Source organism: Heterocephalus glaber, unplaced genomic scaffold, assembly GCF_053883595.1.
Source record: "Heterocephalus glaber isolate CG9 unplaced genomic scaffold, H.glaber_assembly_v1.0 deba00001569, whole genome shotgun sequence".
NCBI classification, from domain to species: Eukaryota; Metazoa; Chordata; class Mammalia; order Rodentia; family Bathyergidae; genus Heterocephalus; species Heterocephalus glaber.
The window spans coordinates 328,824-349,822 of NW_028258354.1; the positions used below are offsets into that span (position 1 = coordinate 328,824).

The window sequence follows — 20,999 nt, forward strand, 5'->3', positions numbered from 1 at the left end:
ACCTCCAAGTTTTCCTAATCTTGACTATAAGAGATCCAGAGTACTAAAACTATTTCTGAATTAAATTTATTATTTGTTCTCTTTTTGAATCATTGTTTCATGATAATGAAGCTACTGTGTAAATCATAAGGAGAGATATGTAGTGTTATTTGAAAATATGAAAGGTATTATGGTACAAAAGCATTGCATTAGATACACAGAAAGAAGATCAAATTCTAATCACTTTCAGGAATTATGAAATAAAAATGATATTTGGATTCAACATCAGTTGTTTGAAATTTTTAAGTAATAAAATTAATAGGAAGCTAAAATTAACAATGATTTCATGATAGCCTTGTAAATACAATGCTTAGAGATTATTTGTAATGCTAGGATCAGTGCTAAAAATCCATTTGTTTATTTTGCCTTGCGCCTCTCATCAGGTCTCTTCCATGGGTGACAGGGGAACAAGCAATCACTCGGAAATGACTGACTTCATTCTTGTAGGCTTTAGGGTCCGCCCTGAACTCTGTATTTTCATTTTCCTACTATTTTTGCTCATATATGCCATGATCATTTTAGGGAATGTTGGGATGGTGGCCATTATTATGACTGATCCCCGGCTGAACACACCAATGTATTTCTTCCTAGGCAACCTCTCCTTTATTGATCTCTTCTACTCATCTGTTATTGCACCCAAAGCTATGACCATCTTCTGGTCTGAGAGCAAGTCCATCTCCTTTGCAGGCTGTGTGGCCCAGCTCTTTCTCTTCACGCTCTTCATTGTGACTGAGGGATTTCTCTTGGCAGCCATGGCCTATGACCGCTTCATTGCCATCTGCAACCCACTCCTCTATTCTGTTCAGATGTCAACGCGTCTCTGCAGTCAGCTGGTGGCTGGTTCCTATTTTTGTGGCTGCATCAGCTCAGTTCTTCAGACCAGCATGACATCCACTTTATCTTTCTGTGCTTCTCGAGCCATTGACCACTTTTACTGTGATACTCGTCCACTACAGAGATTATCTTGTTCTGACCTTTTAATCCATAAAGTGGTATCTTTTTCCTTATCCAGCATCATTGTCTTGCCTACTATCATAGTCATTATTGTTTCATACATGTACATTGTATCCACAGTTCTAAATATACACTCTACCGAGGGACGTAAGAAAGCCTTCTCCACTTGTAGCTCTCACCTGGGAGTCGTGAGTGTGCTGTATGGTGCTGTCTTTTTCATGTATCTCACCCCAGACAGATTTCCTGAACTCAGTAAAGTGGCCTCCTTATGTTACTCCCTAGTCACACCTATGCTGAACCCTTTAATCTATTCTCTGAGAAACAAGGATGTCAAAGAGGCTCTAAAAAATCTTCTAGAGAAGAAACATACTATTCTTTATTGATTATCTTCCACCACTTGATTGTGGCTATTTTCTTTTATGCCTCTTGTGGCATTTTTAGCTTTTTAAATGTGACTTACCTTTCCAAAATACTACTTCTTTCATGACTGAAATATTAATTCTGATTATGCTGGACATGGGAGCTGCCTGGGAAGCATTTTTATGATAATACTTCCCACTTATCTCCAGCAATATTTTATTTTCACAGAATCAATATGTATGCCATAGTGTTGAAAAATGTTTTAAAATTTTGATATAGTGCTTAAGCAATACTTTATCAAGTGCCAGTCTTTGAGAAGACCTTTCTCTCCTACACCCAATCATGGATAATTAATTGATAAGGATTCTCAGTTTATTTTTTCAATAAATTATTTTTATTTTTATTTTCATTAGTATGTTAAAATGTTATTATATTTCACCTTGAATAAGTATTTTTATGTGTTATACAGAGAGGAAATAACAATAATAAAAAGCAATAAGTTGCCTTACTATGTAGATTAATTTGAAAACTTATATTCTGAGCACCCAGGCACTGAGCAGTGCTCTGAGGTACTACAAGGTGCTGGATCTTATTCAAAGAAGTAAAGTGGGAGATAGAGAATGGAAGATATTTTTTGAGTGCTCATTCTCTCAATTTGTATCTTTGTCACTTTTTTCTTATGTTAATTATTACTGGGGGATATTTAATAAAGTAATAGAAGCAAAGTAGTCATCAAATTGAATGTAATACAAAATTTACTCCTTTATGCCTTGGTGCATACTTGTATATTTCATTATTTTTATTGAATACCTGTGTAAATATCCTGGTATCTGTGAGCTGAGGGACAAGTTACTTTATCCTTTAGAAGTTTACAATTTTGTTAGAGAGTCAGCTCTTTGGATAACTGAAACCCAGAAAGTTATGCCAAAAATAATCTTAGAGGTAATAATGTGGGCTGCTTAAAAAAAAGATGGTTGGTAATTTGGGAAACTTTTCTTGGTCTATTTAGAAAATATATTTAAAAGGAATAAAGTTGAAGGGAGGGCAGGGGAATAGGGAAAAAATAAGAACCAAGATACATCATGTAAATGTACAAGTTCCCAATGATGAATGTAACTGTATTGTATGCCTAAAATGTACCAATAAACTTAATGAAAACAAAAAAGGAATAATAAAGCTGGGGTAAGGGAAATTGTGCAGTGGTTCATGTCTTTTATATGGGCTTACTTGTAAAATATGCCATGTTAATGAAGAAAAGCAGTTATGATCAATGTAGGTGGTGTATATATACATAACAAATTAAGCATTTACTGAGAAAAGATTGTACAAAAGTATCTTTTGTCTTACAATTTTTCTACTTGAAAGAGTGCTTGTAATAATGCTATGAATTGATGAAAAGTAAATGAGCTTTAAGAAAACTCCCCAACTACATAGAGAACACATATGAAAAACCTACAGCAAACAACATCTTTAATGGTGGGAAACTAAAGCTTCTTTTTACTACAATTAGGAAAAAAGCAAGGATATCAACTCTCACCATATTGTTTTAATCTTGTACTAGTAGTGCTATCTAATGCAATAAGACAAGGAAAGGAAACGAAAGGAATTATATCACTTTATAATTTGTATATTGAAACCTTAACCTCAATACTTCAGAAAATGACTGTATTTGGAGATAGCGTCTTCAAAGACATAATTGAGTTAATAATAAGGCCATATTTGAGCTCTAATTCAACATAAGTATTATATAAAATTAGTATATAGCATTTATAAGAAGAGGAGACTAGAATACACAGAGAAGCACTGGTTTCATACGCTTAACATAAGCACGTGTTGAACATGTGACGAGGCAGCAATAGGGCAGCCAACTGTGAACCAAGAAGGAAGGTGTCAGAGAAAATCAGCTGAGATGGTAAACTCACCTTGGATTTCCAGCCTCTAGAACTGTCAGAAAATAAATTTCTATTGTAAAGTATTTTGTGATGGCATCCCTAAAACTTGTGCAAATAGGTACGTAGATTGAGGCAAAAGGTATAAAACTATCCATGTTTGTATATGACATGTTTGTATATATATATAAAATCCAAAAAAATCATTATCACCAACAAAACCATTTTAAAACTAATAATTGGCTAAAGTTACTGGACAAAAAGTTAATGTAGAAAAGTCAATTTCTTTTCTATGTGCCAGCAATGAACAAGTGTAATTTGAAATTTCACTCAGATGACTCCAGCAAGAGGATGGAATAGAAAGCTCTAGTCCCAGTCCCTTTACAGAAACCTAAGTTTAACAACAATAATATATTGAACAAAATCCTTATGAAAACTTCATAATTAAGTTAAAAAGTTGCAGTAGCTCCAGTTTACCATAAAGCCAAGAAGAGATGTGCTGAATTGAGTAAGAAGACCAATTTCATTTTACCCATGTGAGATACTCCCCTAGAAAGGCTCAGCTCAGCCCTCAAAGAACCCTTTAGCTCATAACTTTTGCTTTGAGTGGTGGGAGGGATGGGGGGATGGAGAATATAATAGTGAAGACCACATCCAAAATACTGACTTTTTAAGAGAGCTGTGTAAGGTACTGAGTTTTGTCTTGCTCCTTTTGAAGTGCTGATGAAATCAGAATATTTTGGATGCCTGGAGGCTGCTACAAATAAACAAATGTAAGGAGTGGGTATGGCTTGCTCTACTCAGCATGACTGGGCACAGATGGACAACTTGAGTTTTCTTTTTCTAGAGGAATTGAGAGGAATAGAGTGTGTGTACAGCATTTTTGATTTTTGGAAAAATTCTTGAGGAACAGACATCAATATTGCCTTACTTAGGGGAGCAGCCTACTTTATCCAGTGATTGCTGAGATCATGACAGAAGAGGGAAGTTTGTTGCTCAAAGTAGAAATCGTGTATTATTTTAAACAGACACAGATAGAGCAAGTGATTATAAGGGCCTGTTAAAAATTTGGCAAACCTTTGAAAAATTGTATGCATAGGCTCAGAGAAGTCATGTTCTATCTCAAAAAGTTTCAGATGCCTTCTTAAATCTATAGTTAGGCTAATTCTTGAGAGTCATTATCTACACAAAGCCAATCTATGAAGACTGGGAGAGGTGCATGTGTTCCAACACAAAATTATTAGGCACACACAGAGACAGAGAACTAAGGCACAACCATAGCGAAAAATAAGTCTCTTGAAACTGGATAAAAATATCAGTTATGTAAACTGTAAAAAAGAATGAAACAGGAATTTTGGAACTGCAGAATACAATAATGGAAATAAAGAAATTCAATAGAGGAGTTCAAAAGCTGACTTTGTCAGGTAGAAGAAAGAATAAACAAACTTTGAAACAGGTCATTTGAAATTATCCAGTAAGAAGAACAAAATGAAAAAAGAATGAGAAAGTTTGAAAAATGCCTAAAAGGGCATGGGATGGTATTAACTAGAATACATGTATTATGTTTCAAGAATAGAGTGAGAAAGGAACAGATAATTTGTTTAAATAATGGCTGAAAATGTCATAATTTGAGGGAAATAAATGAACATTTATATTCAAGAACTCAGTGGATTTCAAGTAGGCTTCTCTGCAAGAAATGTACACTAAGATAAATATGATCAAATTTCAAAATTTAAAGACACTGAACATCTTGAAAGCAATAAGAATAAAGTAACTCATCATACATAAGGAAACCCTCAGAAAACTATCACTGAATTTCACATCAGAAAACTTACAGGCCAGAAAAGAGTGAGATGATATAGTAAAAGTGTTAAAAGAAAAAATATGCAAAGAATCCTATGTTTGCAAAACTCTCCTTCATAAAATGAAAGAGAAATACAGTGTTTTCCAGATGATCAAAAGCTGAGAAAGCTCATCATCACTAGACTTGCCTTACAAAAAATTTTAAAAGGAGTTGAATATCCCTGAAATTTCAAGTTGAAATCAAAAGACCCCAAACAGCAACATAGAAGCATATGGCAGCATAAAGGTCAGAAATGAAGGTAAACATAGGGACAATACATAACACTGTAGTATTTTAATGATGGTACAAAAATAACTTTGTTCTGGCACAGAAGTTAAAAGTCAAAAGCATAAAATATCCCCAACAATGAAATGTGTTCATTGATAGACAATATAAGAAAGATGTAAGTTGTAAAATCAACAACATAAAATATGTCCTGGGGAATAAAAATGGAATATTTGCAGGAAATTAAAGTTATCAGCTAAAAATAAATTATTATAACTATAGGTTATAAATTCTTTTGTAACCACAAAGAAAATAATTATAGAAGACAAAAAGTGAGAAAATAAAACATACCAATTTTTTAAAACTCGATAAAACACAGATGACAACAAAAGAGACAAAGAAGGAAATAGATATTAAGTAAAAAATTATATCCTGCATGTGCATAAAAGATTCATTTCACTAAGACAAAACTATTATAAAGTATAAGCACTTAGCATCAGAGCATACAAATATATGAGGCATATATTGACAAAACTGAAGGACGAAATAGCAAAAAAAGTAAGGAATTTCAACATTTTACTTTCAATCATGGTATGAAAATGCAAGCACATGATTTATATTGAAACTGAAGACTAGAAATGTACTGTTGATTCAACACACCCAATCCATATTTATAGAATGTTTCAGCCCCAAACAACATAATACAGCATCATCTCCAGCACACACAAAGCATACTCTAGTATCAATTACATGAATAAAGAACAAGTCAATAAATTTCAGAAGATGGAAATCATATCTATAAGCACATTTTCTGAACACAATGAAGTGAAACTGAAAATTAGCAACAAAGAGAAAAAGGGAAATTGATAAGAAGAAAAAATTAACATATCTTGAAAAACAAATGTATCAAATAAAAATGATAGAGAAGTTAGAAAATACCCTGAGACAAATCTAAAATATATCAAAATATTTGGCATGTATAAAAAGTACTAAGAAGAAAAATTATATTGCAAACATGTTTATAAATAAATGTTTATATCAATAAGAAGTAAGATATCAAACAAATAATACACCTCAAGTAAATATAAAAGAAAAAAGTCCACAGTAGAAGACTCGAGAAAAAAAAGAAGCAAAGTAGGAAGAAAAATATATAAATCTAAAGTTATATTATTTTACCTAGGTCCACTGAGAGAGAAGGATTAACTATCATCAGAAATGAATGAGGAGAGTGAAGCTGATAAAGTTCAAAGGATTATAAGAGATGGCAATGAATAATTTTGGAAACCTAGAAGTGATGGATACATTTCTAGACACAATCTACTGACTGAAATATGAAATAACTAGAAAATCTCCAAACTTGTATAATGATCAAAGAGATTTGATGATTAACCAAAGGCCTACTAGCCTCCTAACCCCAGCACCAAAAAGTGAATTCTAGCAAACATTGAATAAAATTTTAAAGCCAATTCATGTCAAATACATTCAACAAATTTATGGGAAAGGATACTTCTGGAATGATTAGATAAAGCATGTATTACCTTGCTACTGGAAGCAGACAAATACAATGTAAGAAAAGAAAACTATAGGATAACATATTTGATGAATATAGATAAACAAATTGTCAAAAATTAGTATCCAAATTCAACAGTATATTAAAAGGATCATATACTATTACCAAGTGGCATTTATTCCTGGGTTGCAAGGATATGAAGTGCAATGAATATGATATACCATATTGACTAAAATAAGGATAAAAATTACATGATCATCTCAATGCAGAAAGAGCTTCTGAAAAATTAGCACCTTTTCATGATAAAAACACATTAAGAAGGGCTGAAGACCCAGAGGAAAGGGCTTGTGGGGCCACCTTCTGTCCCGCCACTCCTGGCCCAGAGGAAGGGGCTTCCAGGCCATCATCCCTCCCACCGCTCCCGGCCAAGAGGTAGGGGCTTCTGAGCTGCCATCCCACTGCTCCTGGGCCAGAGCAAGGGGTTTCCTGGCCACCATCCCTCTGGCTGCTCCCAGCCCAGAGGAAAGGGCTTTTGGGCCATCATCCCTACCACTGCTCCTGGCCCCTGTCCCACCTCTCCCAGCTCAGAGGACATAATCTGTGCAGGTGCCAACAGCCCCACCCCCCAGTTGAAATGAGAAAACATGTAAATAAGTCTCAAAACCAGACTCCCAGATCACCTACAGGAACCCCAAAGGAAAATGAGGTGGAACACTCTGATACTCAACCACCTGGACCCACTGAACTGGCAACAAAAGGGGATCTGGAAAAAATGAAATCAGAAATAATTTCTCAGATAACAGGAGAAATTGTGCCCCTAGTGCAAGACATGATTAATAAATCTAGAGAGGAGCTCAGGAACATGATGGAATCCCAACATAGGAAACAAATGGAATCCATAAAACAGATACAAATAGATTTTCAGGAGATGAAAAATTCCATTGAAAGTCTACACAGCAGAATGAGCCAATGTGAGGACAGAATTTCAGGTATAGGAGATAAGATTGCAATTAGTGACCTCGAAAAGAAAAATTGCTTCCAAATTATAAGGGAACATGAGAAATCAATCCAGCAGCTGCTAGATGATGTAAAGAAGAATAACATAAGACTAATTGGAGTCAATGAAGAAACAGGAGAGAGAGCAGATGACATAAAAAATCTCTTCACAGAAATAATGGCAGAAAGCTTCCCAAGCAGAGGAAAAGAGCTTGACATACAAATAAGTGAGGCATATAGGACTCCAAATAGCCTTGATCAAAAAAAAAAATCTACACATAGGCATATAATTGTTAAGATTCCAGAAACTCAACAGAAGAAGAAAGTTCTACAAGCAGTTAGAGAAAAGAAACAAATGACATACAAAGGAAAGCCCATCAGAATCATAGCAGACTTCTCAACACAAACCATCAAGGCAAGAAGAGCTTGGAGTGACATATTCCAAGCCCTAAAAGAAAACAACCTCCAACCCAGATTGATGTACCCTGCAAAACCATCTTTCAAAATGGATGGAGAAATAAGATACTTTCATGACAAAGAGCACCTTAGGAACTTCGTGAATATCAAACCAGCACTCCAAAGAATTTTACACAATATCCTAGGAACAGACATTGAGGATCACAACCCCAGGAAGCAAAGCAGAATGAACCCATCTGGCATGACAAGAAATTAAATGTAAAGGGGGAGAACCCAACAAAAAGAAAAAGTCATGGCAATGACAAGTCAATACGTTTCAGTTATAACCATCAAAGTTAATGGTCTCAATTCACCAATCAAAAGAAATAGACTGGCAGAATGGGTCAAGAAGCAAAATCCAACAATATGCTGCATATAAGAAACACACTGAATTCAAAAGGAAACTCATAGACTGAAAGTCAAAGGGTGGAAAACAATACTTCATGCAATGGGAACCCCAAAAAAAGCTAGAGTAGCTATCCTCTTTGCAGATCAAGTAGTTTTCAAACCAACACTGATTAAGAGAGATGAAGAAGGACACTACATCCTTGTAAAGGGAAGAACCCAAGGGGAAGAGATGACAATCATAAATACCTAGGCACCAAACACTAGTGCACCCAACTATATAAAACAAATATTAACGGACATGAAAAGTCATATATCCACTAATACAATTGTAGTGGAGGACCTCAACACCCCACTGTCACAAATAGATAGATCAACTAGACTAAAAATAAGTAATGAAATACTACAACTCAATTGAACTCTTGAACAAATGAACTTAACAGATGTTTACAGAGTCTTCCACCCCACAAAATCAGAATAGACATTCTTCTCAGCTGCATATGGGTCATTCTCCAAAATAGACCACATACTCACACATAGAACATGTTTAAGTAAGTGCAAAGGAATTGAAGTTAGCCCCTGTATATTATCAGACCATAGTGTGATGAAATTGGAGATCCATAACAAAAGAAACTTGAAAAATTTCATAAACATGTGGAAATTGAACAACACACTTCTGAATAGCCAGTGGGGCACAGAGGAAACCAAAGAAGAAATTAGACAGTTCCTTCAATTAAATGACAATGATAATACAACATGTTGGAATCTATGGGACACAATGAAAGCAGTCTTACGAGGGAAATTCATAGCAGTGAATATGCATATTAGGAAAACAGAATGAGCCCAATTAAACAACCTGACGCTGAACCTCAAGCTTCTAGGAAAAGAAGAACAGGACAACCCCAAAGCTCATACAAGGGAGGAAATTATAAAGATCAGAGGAGAAATCAATGCAATGGAGACTAAGAGAACAATACAAAAAAATCAATGAAGCCAAGAGTTGGTTCTTTGAAAGAATCAACAAAATTGACAAATTAGCCAACTTTGTCAGAAAAAGGAAAGAAAAGGCCCAAATCCATGCAATTAGGAATGAAAAGGGTGAAATCACAACCTACCCAGCAGAAATCCAGAGGATCATCAATACCTACTTCCAGAACCTATATGCTAATAAGATGGACAACACAGAAGAAATGCACAGATTCCTAGATACATATTACATATGAATTATCAAAGTTGAACGAAGAAGACCTAAAAATTCTGAACAACCCAATATCAACCAATGAAATTGAAAATGTAATTAAAAACTTATCAACTAAGAAAAGCCCGGGCCCTGATGGCTTCACTGCTGAATTCTACAAGACTTTTAGAGAGGAACTAGTACCACTACTGTTTAAACTCTTCAATGAAATTGAAAGGGAAGCAATACTCCCAAATTCATTCCTGGAAGCAAGCATCACCTTGATCCCCAAAGCAGAGAAAGACCCAACTGAAAAGGAGAACTATAGGCCAATCTCACTAATGAACATAGATGCAAAAATCCTTAATAAGATACTGGCAAATAGAATGCAGAAGATCATCAAGAGGATCATACACCCTGATCAAGTGGGATTCATCCCAGGGATGCAGGGATGGTTCAATATATGCAAATCAATCAATGTAATACACTATATCAATAGAGCCAAGGACAAAAACCATATGATTATCTCCATAGATGCAGAAAAAGCATTTGACAAAATCCAACATGCATTTATGATAAAAACCCTACAAAAAATTGGAATTGATGGTCTCTACCTCAAACTGATAGAAGCCATCTATGAAAAACCAACAGCCAATATCATACTAAATGATCACAAACTGAAATCCTTCACACTCAAATCAGGAACAAGACAAGGATGTCCACTATCACCACTCTTGTTCGATATAGTTCTGGAAACATTAGCCACAGCAATTAGACAAGAGAAAGAAATAAAAGGAATAAAGATAGGAAATGAAGAAGTCAAATTGTCATTATTTGCAGATGACATGATACTCTATACAGAAGACCCCAAGAACTCCACCAAAAGTCTTCTAGACTTAATAACCAAATTCAGTCAAGTAGCTGGTTACAAGGTCAACACATAAAAATCAATAGCTTTCCTCTACACCAATGACAGACTCACTGAGAGAGAAATAGGGCAAATAATTCCTTTCACAATAGCATCCAAAAAACTGAAATACCTAGGAATCAACCTAACGAAAATAATCAAAGACCTCTTCTCTGAAAACTATGGCACTCTAAAAAGAGAGATTGAAGATGATATCAGAAAATAGACAGACATCCCCTGCTCCTGGGTAGGAAGGATTAATAGAGTGAAAATGGCCATACTTCCAAAACTGCTATATAGATTTATGGCAATTCCAATTAAGATCCCAGCAGCATACTTCATGGACCTTGAGAAAACAATCCAAAAATTCATTTGGAACAAGAAGAGACTCAGAATAGCAAAAGCAATTCTAGGTAACAGAGACATGACAGGGGGTATCACAATCCCCAACCTGCAACTATACTACAAAGCTACCATGATAAAAACAGCATAGTACTGGCAAAGAAACAGACCTCAGGACCAGTGGAACAGATTAGAAGATGCAGAAACAATGCCAGACACACTCAGCCATCTCATCTTCGACAAAGGAGCCAAACACCCTCACTGGAGGAAAGATAGCCTCTTTAATAAATGGTGCTGGAAAAATTGGGCTTCAACTTGCCAAAGATTAAAACTAGACCTATATCTCTCACCATGCACTAAACTAAAATAAAAATGGATTAAACATCTAAATATTAAAACAGAAATGCTGAACTGGTAGCAAGAGAGGTTAGGTAGAGCTCTTGAACACATTGGCATAGGAAATGATTTTATGAACAAAACCTCAGTTGCTTGTGAACTAGCACAAACAATCAACAAGTGGGATCTCTTCTTATTAAAAAGCTTCTGCACAGCAAGAGAAACCACGAACAGTGTGAAGAGGCAACCCACAATGTGGGAAAAAATTTTCATCATCAGTTTGTCTGACAACGGTCTATTATCTAGAATATATAAAGAAGTTAAAAAAAATCGACCTCCCAAATTTAAAGATCCAATCCAAAAATGGGCATGTGAAATAAACAGACGTTTCTCAGAAAAAGAAGTAGAAACAGCAAATAAACATATGAAAAAATATTCAACATCACTGGTCATTTGAGTGATGCAAATGAAAACAATGCTGAGATTCCACCTCATTCCAGAAAGAATGGCTGCTATCATGAAATCAACCAATAACAAATGCTGGTGGGCCTGTGGGGAAAGAGGAACCAAGCTCCACTGCTGGTGGGAGTGTAGACTGCTGCAATCACTGTGGAAATCAGTATGGAGATACCTCAAGGAACTAGGACTGAAAGTCCCATTTGACCCTACTGTTCCACTGCTTGGGATCTTCCCCAAAGAATTAAAAGAATCATACCACAGTGATATATGTGCACCCATGTTCATAGCAGCAGAGTTTGTAATAGCTAAAACTTGGAAACAGCCCAAATGCCCATCAACTGGAGACTGGATAAAGAAAATGTGGTTTTTTAAATAAAATGGAGTACTACTCAGCCATAAAAAATGAGAAATTAGAGACATTTATAGGTAAGTGGATGCACATTGAGGTGATACTCTTAAGTGAAATAAATAGGACACACATATATAAATACTGAATAGTTTCTCTGGTGTGAGAAGCTGAAAGTGTAAATAAGGACTAAAATGTGTAATAGGTAATGAGAAATAGGAAGGAAAGGGCCAAAGGGGAAGGAAATGGGAGGGGTAGGGGATAGGAAAGAAGGGAATGGGATTAATATGAGAAAATGGAAAAATAGGAACAAAATCTTTGTAAATAGGGAGGAATGGAGGGGTTGAAGGGAGGGCTGGGCAAGGGTCAAAAATATGAACCAAGAAAGACTATGTAAAGGTGCAAATTTCCAATGATGAATGGCATTATATTGTATACCTAAAATGTACCAATGATTAGAATGAATAATCGATAATGCAAAATAGGAAGACAAGGTCCAAAGGTGTAGGGGTAGTTGGAGGAGCAGGGGAAAGGAAAGAAGGGAAAGGAAAAATGCTGAGAAATGGAAAAAATGGAAATAAAGTGTTTGTAAATAGGGAAGGATGGAGGTGGCGAAGGGAGGGCTAGGAATGGGGAAAAAAGTAAGAACCAAGATGCATTATGTAAAGGTACAATTCTCAATCAGAAATGTAATTGTGTTATATACCTAAAATGTACCAATAAAAGAATGTAATAAAAAAAGAAAAAGAGGGGCTGAAGATTTAGCTCAGTGATGCTGATGCCTGCCTTGCAAGTATAAGGTCCTGAGTTCAATCCCCAGTACCAAAAAAAATTTAAGAAGAGAAGAAGGTTATTTCACTTGACAAAGATCATATATAAAAGCTACCCAGCTAATATTATACTCAATAGTGAAAAACAGAAAGAAATATTTGATGCTAGATAAGGGTTCGCATTTGTTACTTCTACTTTTCTACCAAAAGACATCCTCATCAGAGAGGAGGTAAAATTTCTCTGTTCACTAATGTCATGATCTATATGTATTAGTCCTAAATATTACACACACACACACACAGATACACACACACATTACAAATAAAAGCTGAATATAGAAAGTTGAAGGATACAAAAATAACAGTAAAAATTAGTTGTATTTTGGTCTACTAATAATCAGAATAGTAGATTTAGAAAATAATCCCATTTACACTACTAACAAAGTGAATAAAACACTTACAGATTTAACCAAGGTGCAGAACAACTTGTATAAGGAAATCTGCAATAAAATGTTGAAACAAATTTAAAAAGTCATAAAAGCAGAAGGAAATCCATCTTCATGAAATGGAAGACTTCATAGTATTAAAATGTCCCTATAACTTAAAGCAATCTATATATTTGGTACATTCATTATCAAAATTCCAATCATGTCTTATTTTGTTTTGTTTGATACAGAGTCTTTTTATGTAGTTCAGGATGAACTCAAATTTGCTATGTAGATCTGGCCTTGAACTTGTGATTCTACTGCCTCAGCCTCTCAAGTGCTGGGGTTACAGACATGTACCAACACACCAGGACCCCAGTGATATTTTTTACAGATATAGAAAACAAAATATGATAAATCATGTGGACTTCACGTAGAATCTGGAGTATCAACTAACTTAGAAATAAGAACAATGTTGATTTCTCACAAACTTGGATTTTAAAACATTAAAAAGCAACTATAATCAGATCAATATGGTACTATAGATATGTGGATCCATAGAATAGAAAAGGAAGCCTGAGAAACATTACAAATGCAAGATAACCAGGTTTCTTTGAGCTCTTTCAAATTCATCTCTTTTGAAACATGCCTCATGCTCTGCCTTTGTATATAAGGCCAAGACAAAGAGAACAGGTTGGATTTCTTCCCCATTAGTAGGTATCCTTGAAGAGCTTTTTTCTCATTATTACTTCCAGAAAACCCTCAAAGTCCTTCTCTTGTCCTCAAATTTATTCTTCAATTTCAAGAGACAAAGAACAAATTTTACACAAATTTTATACAAATTAAGGTGTTTTTTTATTGGCAGTCCCACTGAGATCACTCTGGACTTTAAATCCAGCAAAGTGAGGTTGATAAGAGGTAAGAGATCAGAGAATGGTTTTCTTTTTTCTTTTTTCTCCATTGAACCATGATTACATCTAGGGAGATAGATGAGATTTATGTTCTTTTTTTATTGGATAGCCTTTGATAAAGTTTTTGTACTTTGCATAGAAAGCCAATGTTAGTGTAGGCATTCTCCAGCCCATTCTCCCCCACCCTTTTCCTCAGAAATAATGCAGTTGGCAGCAGCAGGTCATTCAGGGCAAATCTATCTCCCCTTCCAGTCTCTTCTCTGTGGCTGCTGGATTCCAGGATTCTTGAGTGGACAGCCTTTCCATTTGGATGGTAGATTTCCCCTTCACTGCAGCCATTCAGTGTTTGGCTCATAACTATCCCTTGCTAGTTGCCTTGTGTTATAGCTTGTATCTAGATGTTTCCCCAAAGCCTTATGTGGTCATAGGTGAGGCTTTTCAGAGTTGGTTGGATATAGGGTGTGTGGTGCTGGGATCAAGAATGTGATACTGAGGTTGATTCATGGTGACTGTAGGATTAAGGCTTTCCTGCCCTGGGTGTGAATGCTAAGTGGGTAGCCTGGATAAAATGTAAGGGATGGAAAGAGTCTCTCGGCTTATAACTTGTCACTTGTTTCTTGCTGCTTTTACTGCCTTCTGCCTGCCATGAACTATTTTTCCTCTGCAATGACTCTCTACCATGCCACCCTGTCTTGAAGCTAGGCAAAAATGAACTGAAAAAATGAAGTGATACTCAGCCATAAAGAATGATAAACTAGAGACATTCATGGATAAATGGATGCGCATTGAGGCCATAAGTGAAATAAATAGGATACATGTGTGTAAATACCAAATAGTTTCTCTGGTGTGAGAAACTGAAAATGTAAATGGGGACCAAAATGTATAATAGATAATGAGAAATAGGAAGAAAATGTCCAAAGGGGAAGAGGAAAGGGAAGTGGGGGAATAGAGGAAAGGAAAGAAGGGAAGAGAAAAATATGAGAAAAGGAAAAAATGGAAATAAAGTCTTTGTAAACAGTGAGGGGTGGAGGGGTTGAAGGAAGGGTAGGGAAATGGGGAAAAAATAAGAACCAAGATATATCATATAGAGGTACAAATTCCCAGTGATGAATGTCATTATATTGTGTACATAAAATGTACCAGCAAAGTTAATGAATAAAATAAACTTTAAAAATGAACTGAAAACACTGCAAACTTTTAGCCAAAATAAACCTTTCCTCCTTTAACTTTGGGAGTTGGGTATTTTTGTCTCAGCTAAGTGGATAAAGTAACTGACACAGAATTTGTTACCAGAGAAGTGGGGGTGTTGCTGTGACTATACCTGACCATGTGGGTCAGAAGCCTTTGGAATTGACTTGTGGTAAGATTATTGAAAGGTGAAGCAGCTCTGGAATGTCTTAAACTGTGCTTGATGGGAGATCCTGGTCAGAGCTCAGATGGCCAGAATGCTGATAGAAATGCTGCCACTAAAGATCAAGCTCAGGAAGTTTCTGCTGAGAAGGACTGCATTAGCTGTTGGACTCCAGACAATGCATGTTATGCTTTGGCAGAAAGTTTTCTGGATTTTGCTTATGTCAAGAGACTTTTACTGAGACTGAGATTAAGGGTGGCAAACTAATTAACCTGGCAGAAGAAACTTGAGGACAATCAAATGTTGAGGTGGTGGCATGATTATTGTTGGGGGCTTTTAGCCAGATCTATGTTGAGAATCAAGAGCAGAGCGATGTAAAATGTTGTGAGTTTGGCTAGAAAGGAAGCTGCAGTAATGCTGTGCTAGAAGAGAGCCCCAAGCACCATGTTCCAGAATAGCAGAAGCCTAGAGAATTGGTTCCTTGAGATTGGGTTCAGAGTGCTTAGCAATCCAAGTACTTGACCACTACAGCCAAGAGAAAGGAAGCCTAACTACTGCTCCAGCTGGCAGCAGATATTGGCATCCTCCACATGGTGCTGGTTTTAGGCTCATACAGAATGCAGGAGTTGTGGAATCAAGAAGGCTTCCACCCAGATTTTAGAAGAAGGCCTGATAGGCCAGGCAGTGTGTCCCTGAGAGAGCAGTGTGAGAAGTTGTGAGTGTGAAGCTGAAGGTAGAGTGGAAACCCCAGAAGTCTGCCTGCCACAAACCATTTCTCCTCTGCAATATCCCTCTACCATGCCACCGTGCCTTGGAGCCAGGCAACAATGAACTGAAACCTCTACAAACTGTGAGCCAAAATCAATCTTTCCCCTTTTAACTCTGGGTGTCAGATATTTTGTCTCAGCTTTGAGAAAAAAGTAACTAAGGCACCTTGCTAGCTCATCTGATCCAGCCTGATCAATTCAATGGTTCCCCCCCTCCACAGTGACTCCAGAATGAAGCTGGACTTCACTTTTGGAGGTCAGAGAACTGCTCTGCTTGGAAAATGCTCCAAAGGAAGCATGTATCTTGTGTCCCCTTGAGAGGGGAGGTTCATCACCTTAAAGGATGCTTCGTTGGTAAATAAAACATCTCCATAGGACACATGATAGGTCTTGCACTTTCTATTTCCTTTCCCTTATCCCTGGGCTATATTTTAAAACCTGTGATAGATTTAATCCTCAAACTTTCAAAAAGATAAATGGAAAAGCTCTTAGTCCAAATTGTCTGCATTTCTGCTCTAAGGATAGGGAAATAGGGAATAACTCTCTTCACTACCACCTTCTCTTCTCCCCCACTTCATGAATGTTGCTTGGGCAGAGCAAACCAACTGATTTTTAAGGTGAGGCCATTGTAGTATGGATGATTACATTAATAGAATAGAGTGAATACAACCTTAAGTTACCACACCACTGACTGACTATGTACAGTGTTTAGAGATCCATTTCTGTTGATGACAATTTTAGGCAGAACGGACATTAAAGAGACCCAGGAACTGCCTCTCTCTTTGCACAATTTCTCTCCAGATTATAACCAGCTGGCAAGTGAGTTCTAAATTCAGAGATTTGCTAACTGAGGCCTAAGAAAAGAAAAGCCCGTAGTTAGTACGGGTCAAGGGGTCACAGGATCCTGAGGAAAAGTGCACAGGCACTAATAAAATCTGACAGTCTGGTTCTAATCCCAATTCCTGGAGCACCTCCACCTCACTGCTTGTGGCACTGTGTGGGTGAAGCCTAAGGGGTTCCCTAGGTAAAGGAACAGAACAAGCAAGGATATGTAGGGATAACATTTTGTGTCAATTTTATTTTCCCTTTTATTTTTTTTCTTGGAAACTTCTAGCTCTTTGAAGGTATTGTGTGGAAAACTACTGTATAGGTTTGTGGGGGCAGACAAACTTATTTATTTATTTATTTATTTATTTTTCCCCATTAAGTTTATTGGTACATTTTAGGTATAAAATACAGTTACAGTCATCATTGGGATCTTGTACCTTTACGTGATGTATCTTGGTTCTTATTTTTTTCCCCTTCCCCTGCCCTCCCTTCACCCTCTCTACCCTTCCCTATTTGCAAAAACTTTGTTTCTATTTTTTTTCTTTTCTCATATTTTTTCTTTTCCCTTCTTTCCTTTCCCCTACCCCTCCCACCTCCCCTACTCCTTTAGAACTTTTCTTCCTATTACACAGTATTAATTATACATTTTTAAAATTACCATATCAAGATTTAGAGGACATTACCAAAGGTTTTACAGAATTTAAAAGGATATAGAAAGCATATTACAAAAATCTTTTTTGAAATAAATTTGACTACTTCCCAGAGTACCTTGGAAGACAAATTAATGAAGCTGACTCTGGAGGAAATATAAAATTTGAATAGCACCTATTAAAGAAAGTATATTCCTAGATTGAAAACCTACCTATATGACAACAACAGGCTCATATACATTTTAACTGATGAATTATTCCAAGCTTTTAAAGCAGAAAAAAAAGGAACACTTCTTCCCTCATTTTAGGAACTCAACATTGTGCTAATACTAAAACTAGATAAAGATAATAGAGAAAAAAAGTATGAACATAGATAAAAATTTGTTTTACAAAACAATTAGAAGTCAGATCTGGCAGTATGTAGAAAGTGATTTTATTATAGGGATGGCAGTGTTGGTTCAGCATTGGAAGATCCACCCCTATAAGTAACATTTTAACAGAGGAAAGGAAAAAGCCATATTATCCTGTCAGTAGTTGCAGAAAATGTATTGGACTAAATTCTGTAGCTGTTCATGGTAAAAGCTATCAGGAAACTAGCAGTAGAACAGAACCTTCTCAGCAGATAAGCTATGTACTCCATACTTCCAGCAAAAGTGCCTTATATGAATGGAAAAGATACAATGGTTTCTCCCTAAAGTGGGGAACAAAGGCAGATATGCCTACTTTTCATCTGTCCATTAAACTTTGGAACATAGGCCCAAACCAAAATAGTCTAGCCAACCTTATTTAAAACATTACTAGATAAGGCCTGTTAGGCTCAAAGCTTACACAAGACTTGCAAATAAAAGCCTTAATAACATAACATAAAGTATATGTATGATTTAGGTCTATATATGTTTCTATGTATTAATTGTTAGGTATGTATTATCCCCCAAAAGTTCTACTTAAGTTGGGTTATAGATAAATGACACTAATGATATTAGCTCAAATACTTATTGTTCACATGGTTTAACAACAGATTAATTTAAGTCAGTTGGTAAGAGTAAAGGTGTTGTTTAAGTTGATGATATGTGTCTAGGTTGTTAGTCAATGAAGATAATATAAAAAATTTGTTGTATAAATGCAATGTCTATTATTGTGTATGTATAATAACAAGAGTTTTTCCTTGGTTAAAGATAACATATATTTTATATTATAATATAAAAGTCTTAATTGCTATGATTTGGTTCTCATGAGTCATCTAAAGTAAATATTAAGATAAATAATTGGTGAATGATTCTGCATGTGAAAAATTCAATTTGAGAACAGAAGTGTTTGGCAAAATTTTCCTTATGTTTGCAAAGTCCACATAGGGTGACGAACATGACCATAGCCATCTTCCCCACAATAATACAAATATGGCCAACTTCCCTGCTCTGACACATGTTCCTGGCTTCCTCTACTCAAGATCATGGTCTTAGAAGACCTGTGCATAATTGCTGTGAAGCTTTTATGTGTGCTTTTTAGCACATACAGTAGCATACAGTATTCTTTAATCCAGCGTGGCTCCAAAGAAAGTGAAGAGCAAGCATGGTGGTAAAAAGAAAGAGCAGAGTGGTAATGAAGGTGACAAGAAGGTGCAGAGAAATAATGGAGGTAACAAGAAAGTATAGAGCAAGAATTGAAAGAAGGTTTTGGAGAAAATAACCATTGAATTGAAGAAGGAAATTATAGAAAAGCATGAGCATTGTATTCATGTGACTGATCTGGCCATGGAGTATAAGATGGCAAAGTTGACAATCTTGAATATTTTGATGAATAAAGGTGTCATCAAAGGAGCTTATGTGGCAAAAGGAGTAATGATGTTAACCAAGTAGAAGCCCTGTGCTGGAAGAGATGGAAAAACTTTTGTTAGTGTGGTTCAATGAGAAACAGCTGGCATGTGATAGGATTAGTGAAACTATGATCTGCGAAAAAGCCAGGAAATTGAAGTGATTTGCTGCAAGAAAATTCCACTATAAGTGTAACAGGTGATGAATTTAAAGCTGGTAGAGGGAGGTTTGATAAATTCCACAAGAGAAGCGGCATTTGCATGTGATAAGTAATTGTGAGGCTTCCAGCTCTGGAAGCCTCAAGACCAGTGCAGAAGCCTACAAGAAAGAATTCATGGAATTCATGAAGGTAGAAGGATATGTCACTCATCAAATGTTCAACCACAATGAAACAGGGCTCTTTTGGAAGAAGGCACTGAACAGAGCCTATATCACACAAGAAGAAAAGGCACTTTTGAGGCACTTGCCCATGAAGGACAGACTGACCCTTTGCTGTGTGTGAACACAAGTGATGATCTGAAGATTAAGGCACTACTGGTGTGCCATTTCCAGATCCCTCATGCATTCAAGGAACAGAACATGAACAAGGTCAGACTGCCTGTCATATGGAGGGCCAATGTGCGAACTTGGGTCACAAGAGAATTGCTCATGGAATGGCTGCACCAGGTGTTCACCCTCACCATTAAGAAATGTCTTCCTGACAACCAACTGTCTGAAAGGTGCCTTCTTCTGATGGTCAATGCCCCTGCATACCCTCAGCCTTGCTGAATGATATGGATACTGAGTATAATTTTCGAAAGGTCAAGTTCCTCTACCTCAACACAAAACTTCTTCTGCAGCTCATGAACCAGCAAGTGATCTGGAACTTCAAGAAGCAATACACAAAAGCTTTCTTCAGCAGGTGTTTTAATGTCACTGAATAAATGCTCTTGACTCAGAAAGAGTTCTGGAAGAAAAATTTCAATGCTGTCCATTGCATCAACCTCATTGACAAAGCCTGGGAAGATGTCACCTACCAGACCTTAAACTCATCCTGGAGAAAACTGGTCAGAATGTGTCACTGAATATGACTTTGAAGGGTGTGATGCTCAGGTAGTGGAGGAGACTGTGTCCATGGGGAAGAGTATGGGTCTGGATGTTGATGGTGCAGACATAGAGAAGCTTGTTGAGGACCTTAAGAAGGAGCTGATGACAGAAGGACTTGCTGAACTCCAGAGTGAGCAGCACAAGGCACTTGTTCAGGGGCATTCTACCAAGAAGAAGAAGACAGGGAGGAGGTGACCAGTGATGCAATAAAATCCA

The 20,999-nt window shown here is 36.5% G+C and overlaps 1 protein-coding gene across 1 annotated transcript; it reads left to right on the top strand.

Annotated features, from left to right (window-relative positions):
* Positions 1-416: 416 nt before the first annotated feature.
* On the top strand, positions 417-1,376 carry LOC101709774 (olfactory receptor 9K2). Its single transcript, XM_004875342.2, has one exon. The coding sequence runs from the start codon at positions 432-434 to the stop codon at positions 1,374-1,376; it is 945 nt and encodes a 314-aa protein (XP_004875399.2). The 5' UTR covers positions 417-431.
* Positions 1,377-20,999: the final 19,623 nt, after the last annotated feature.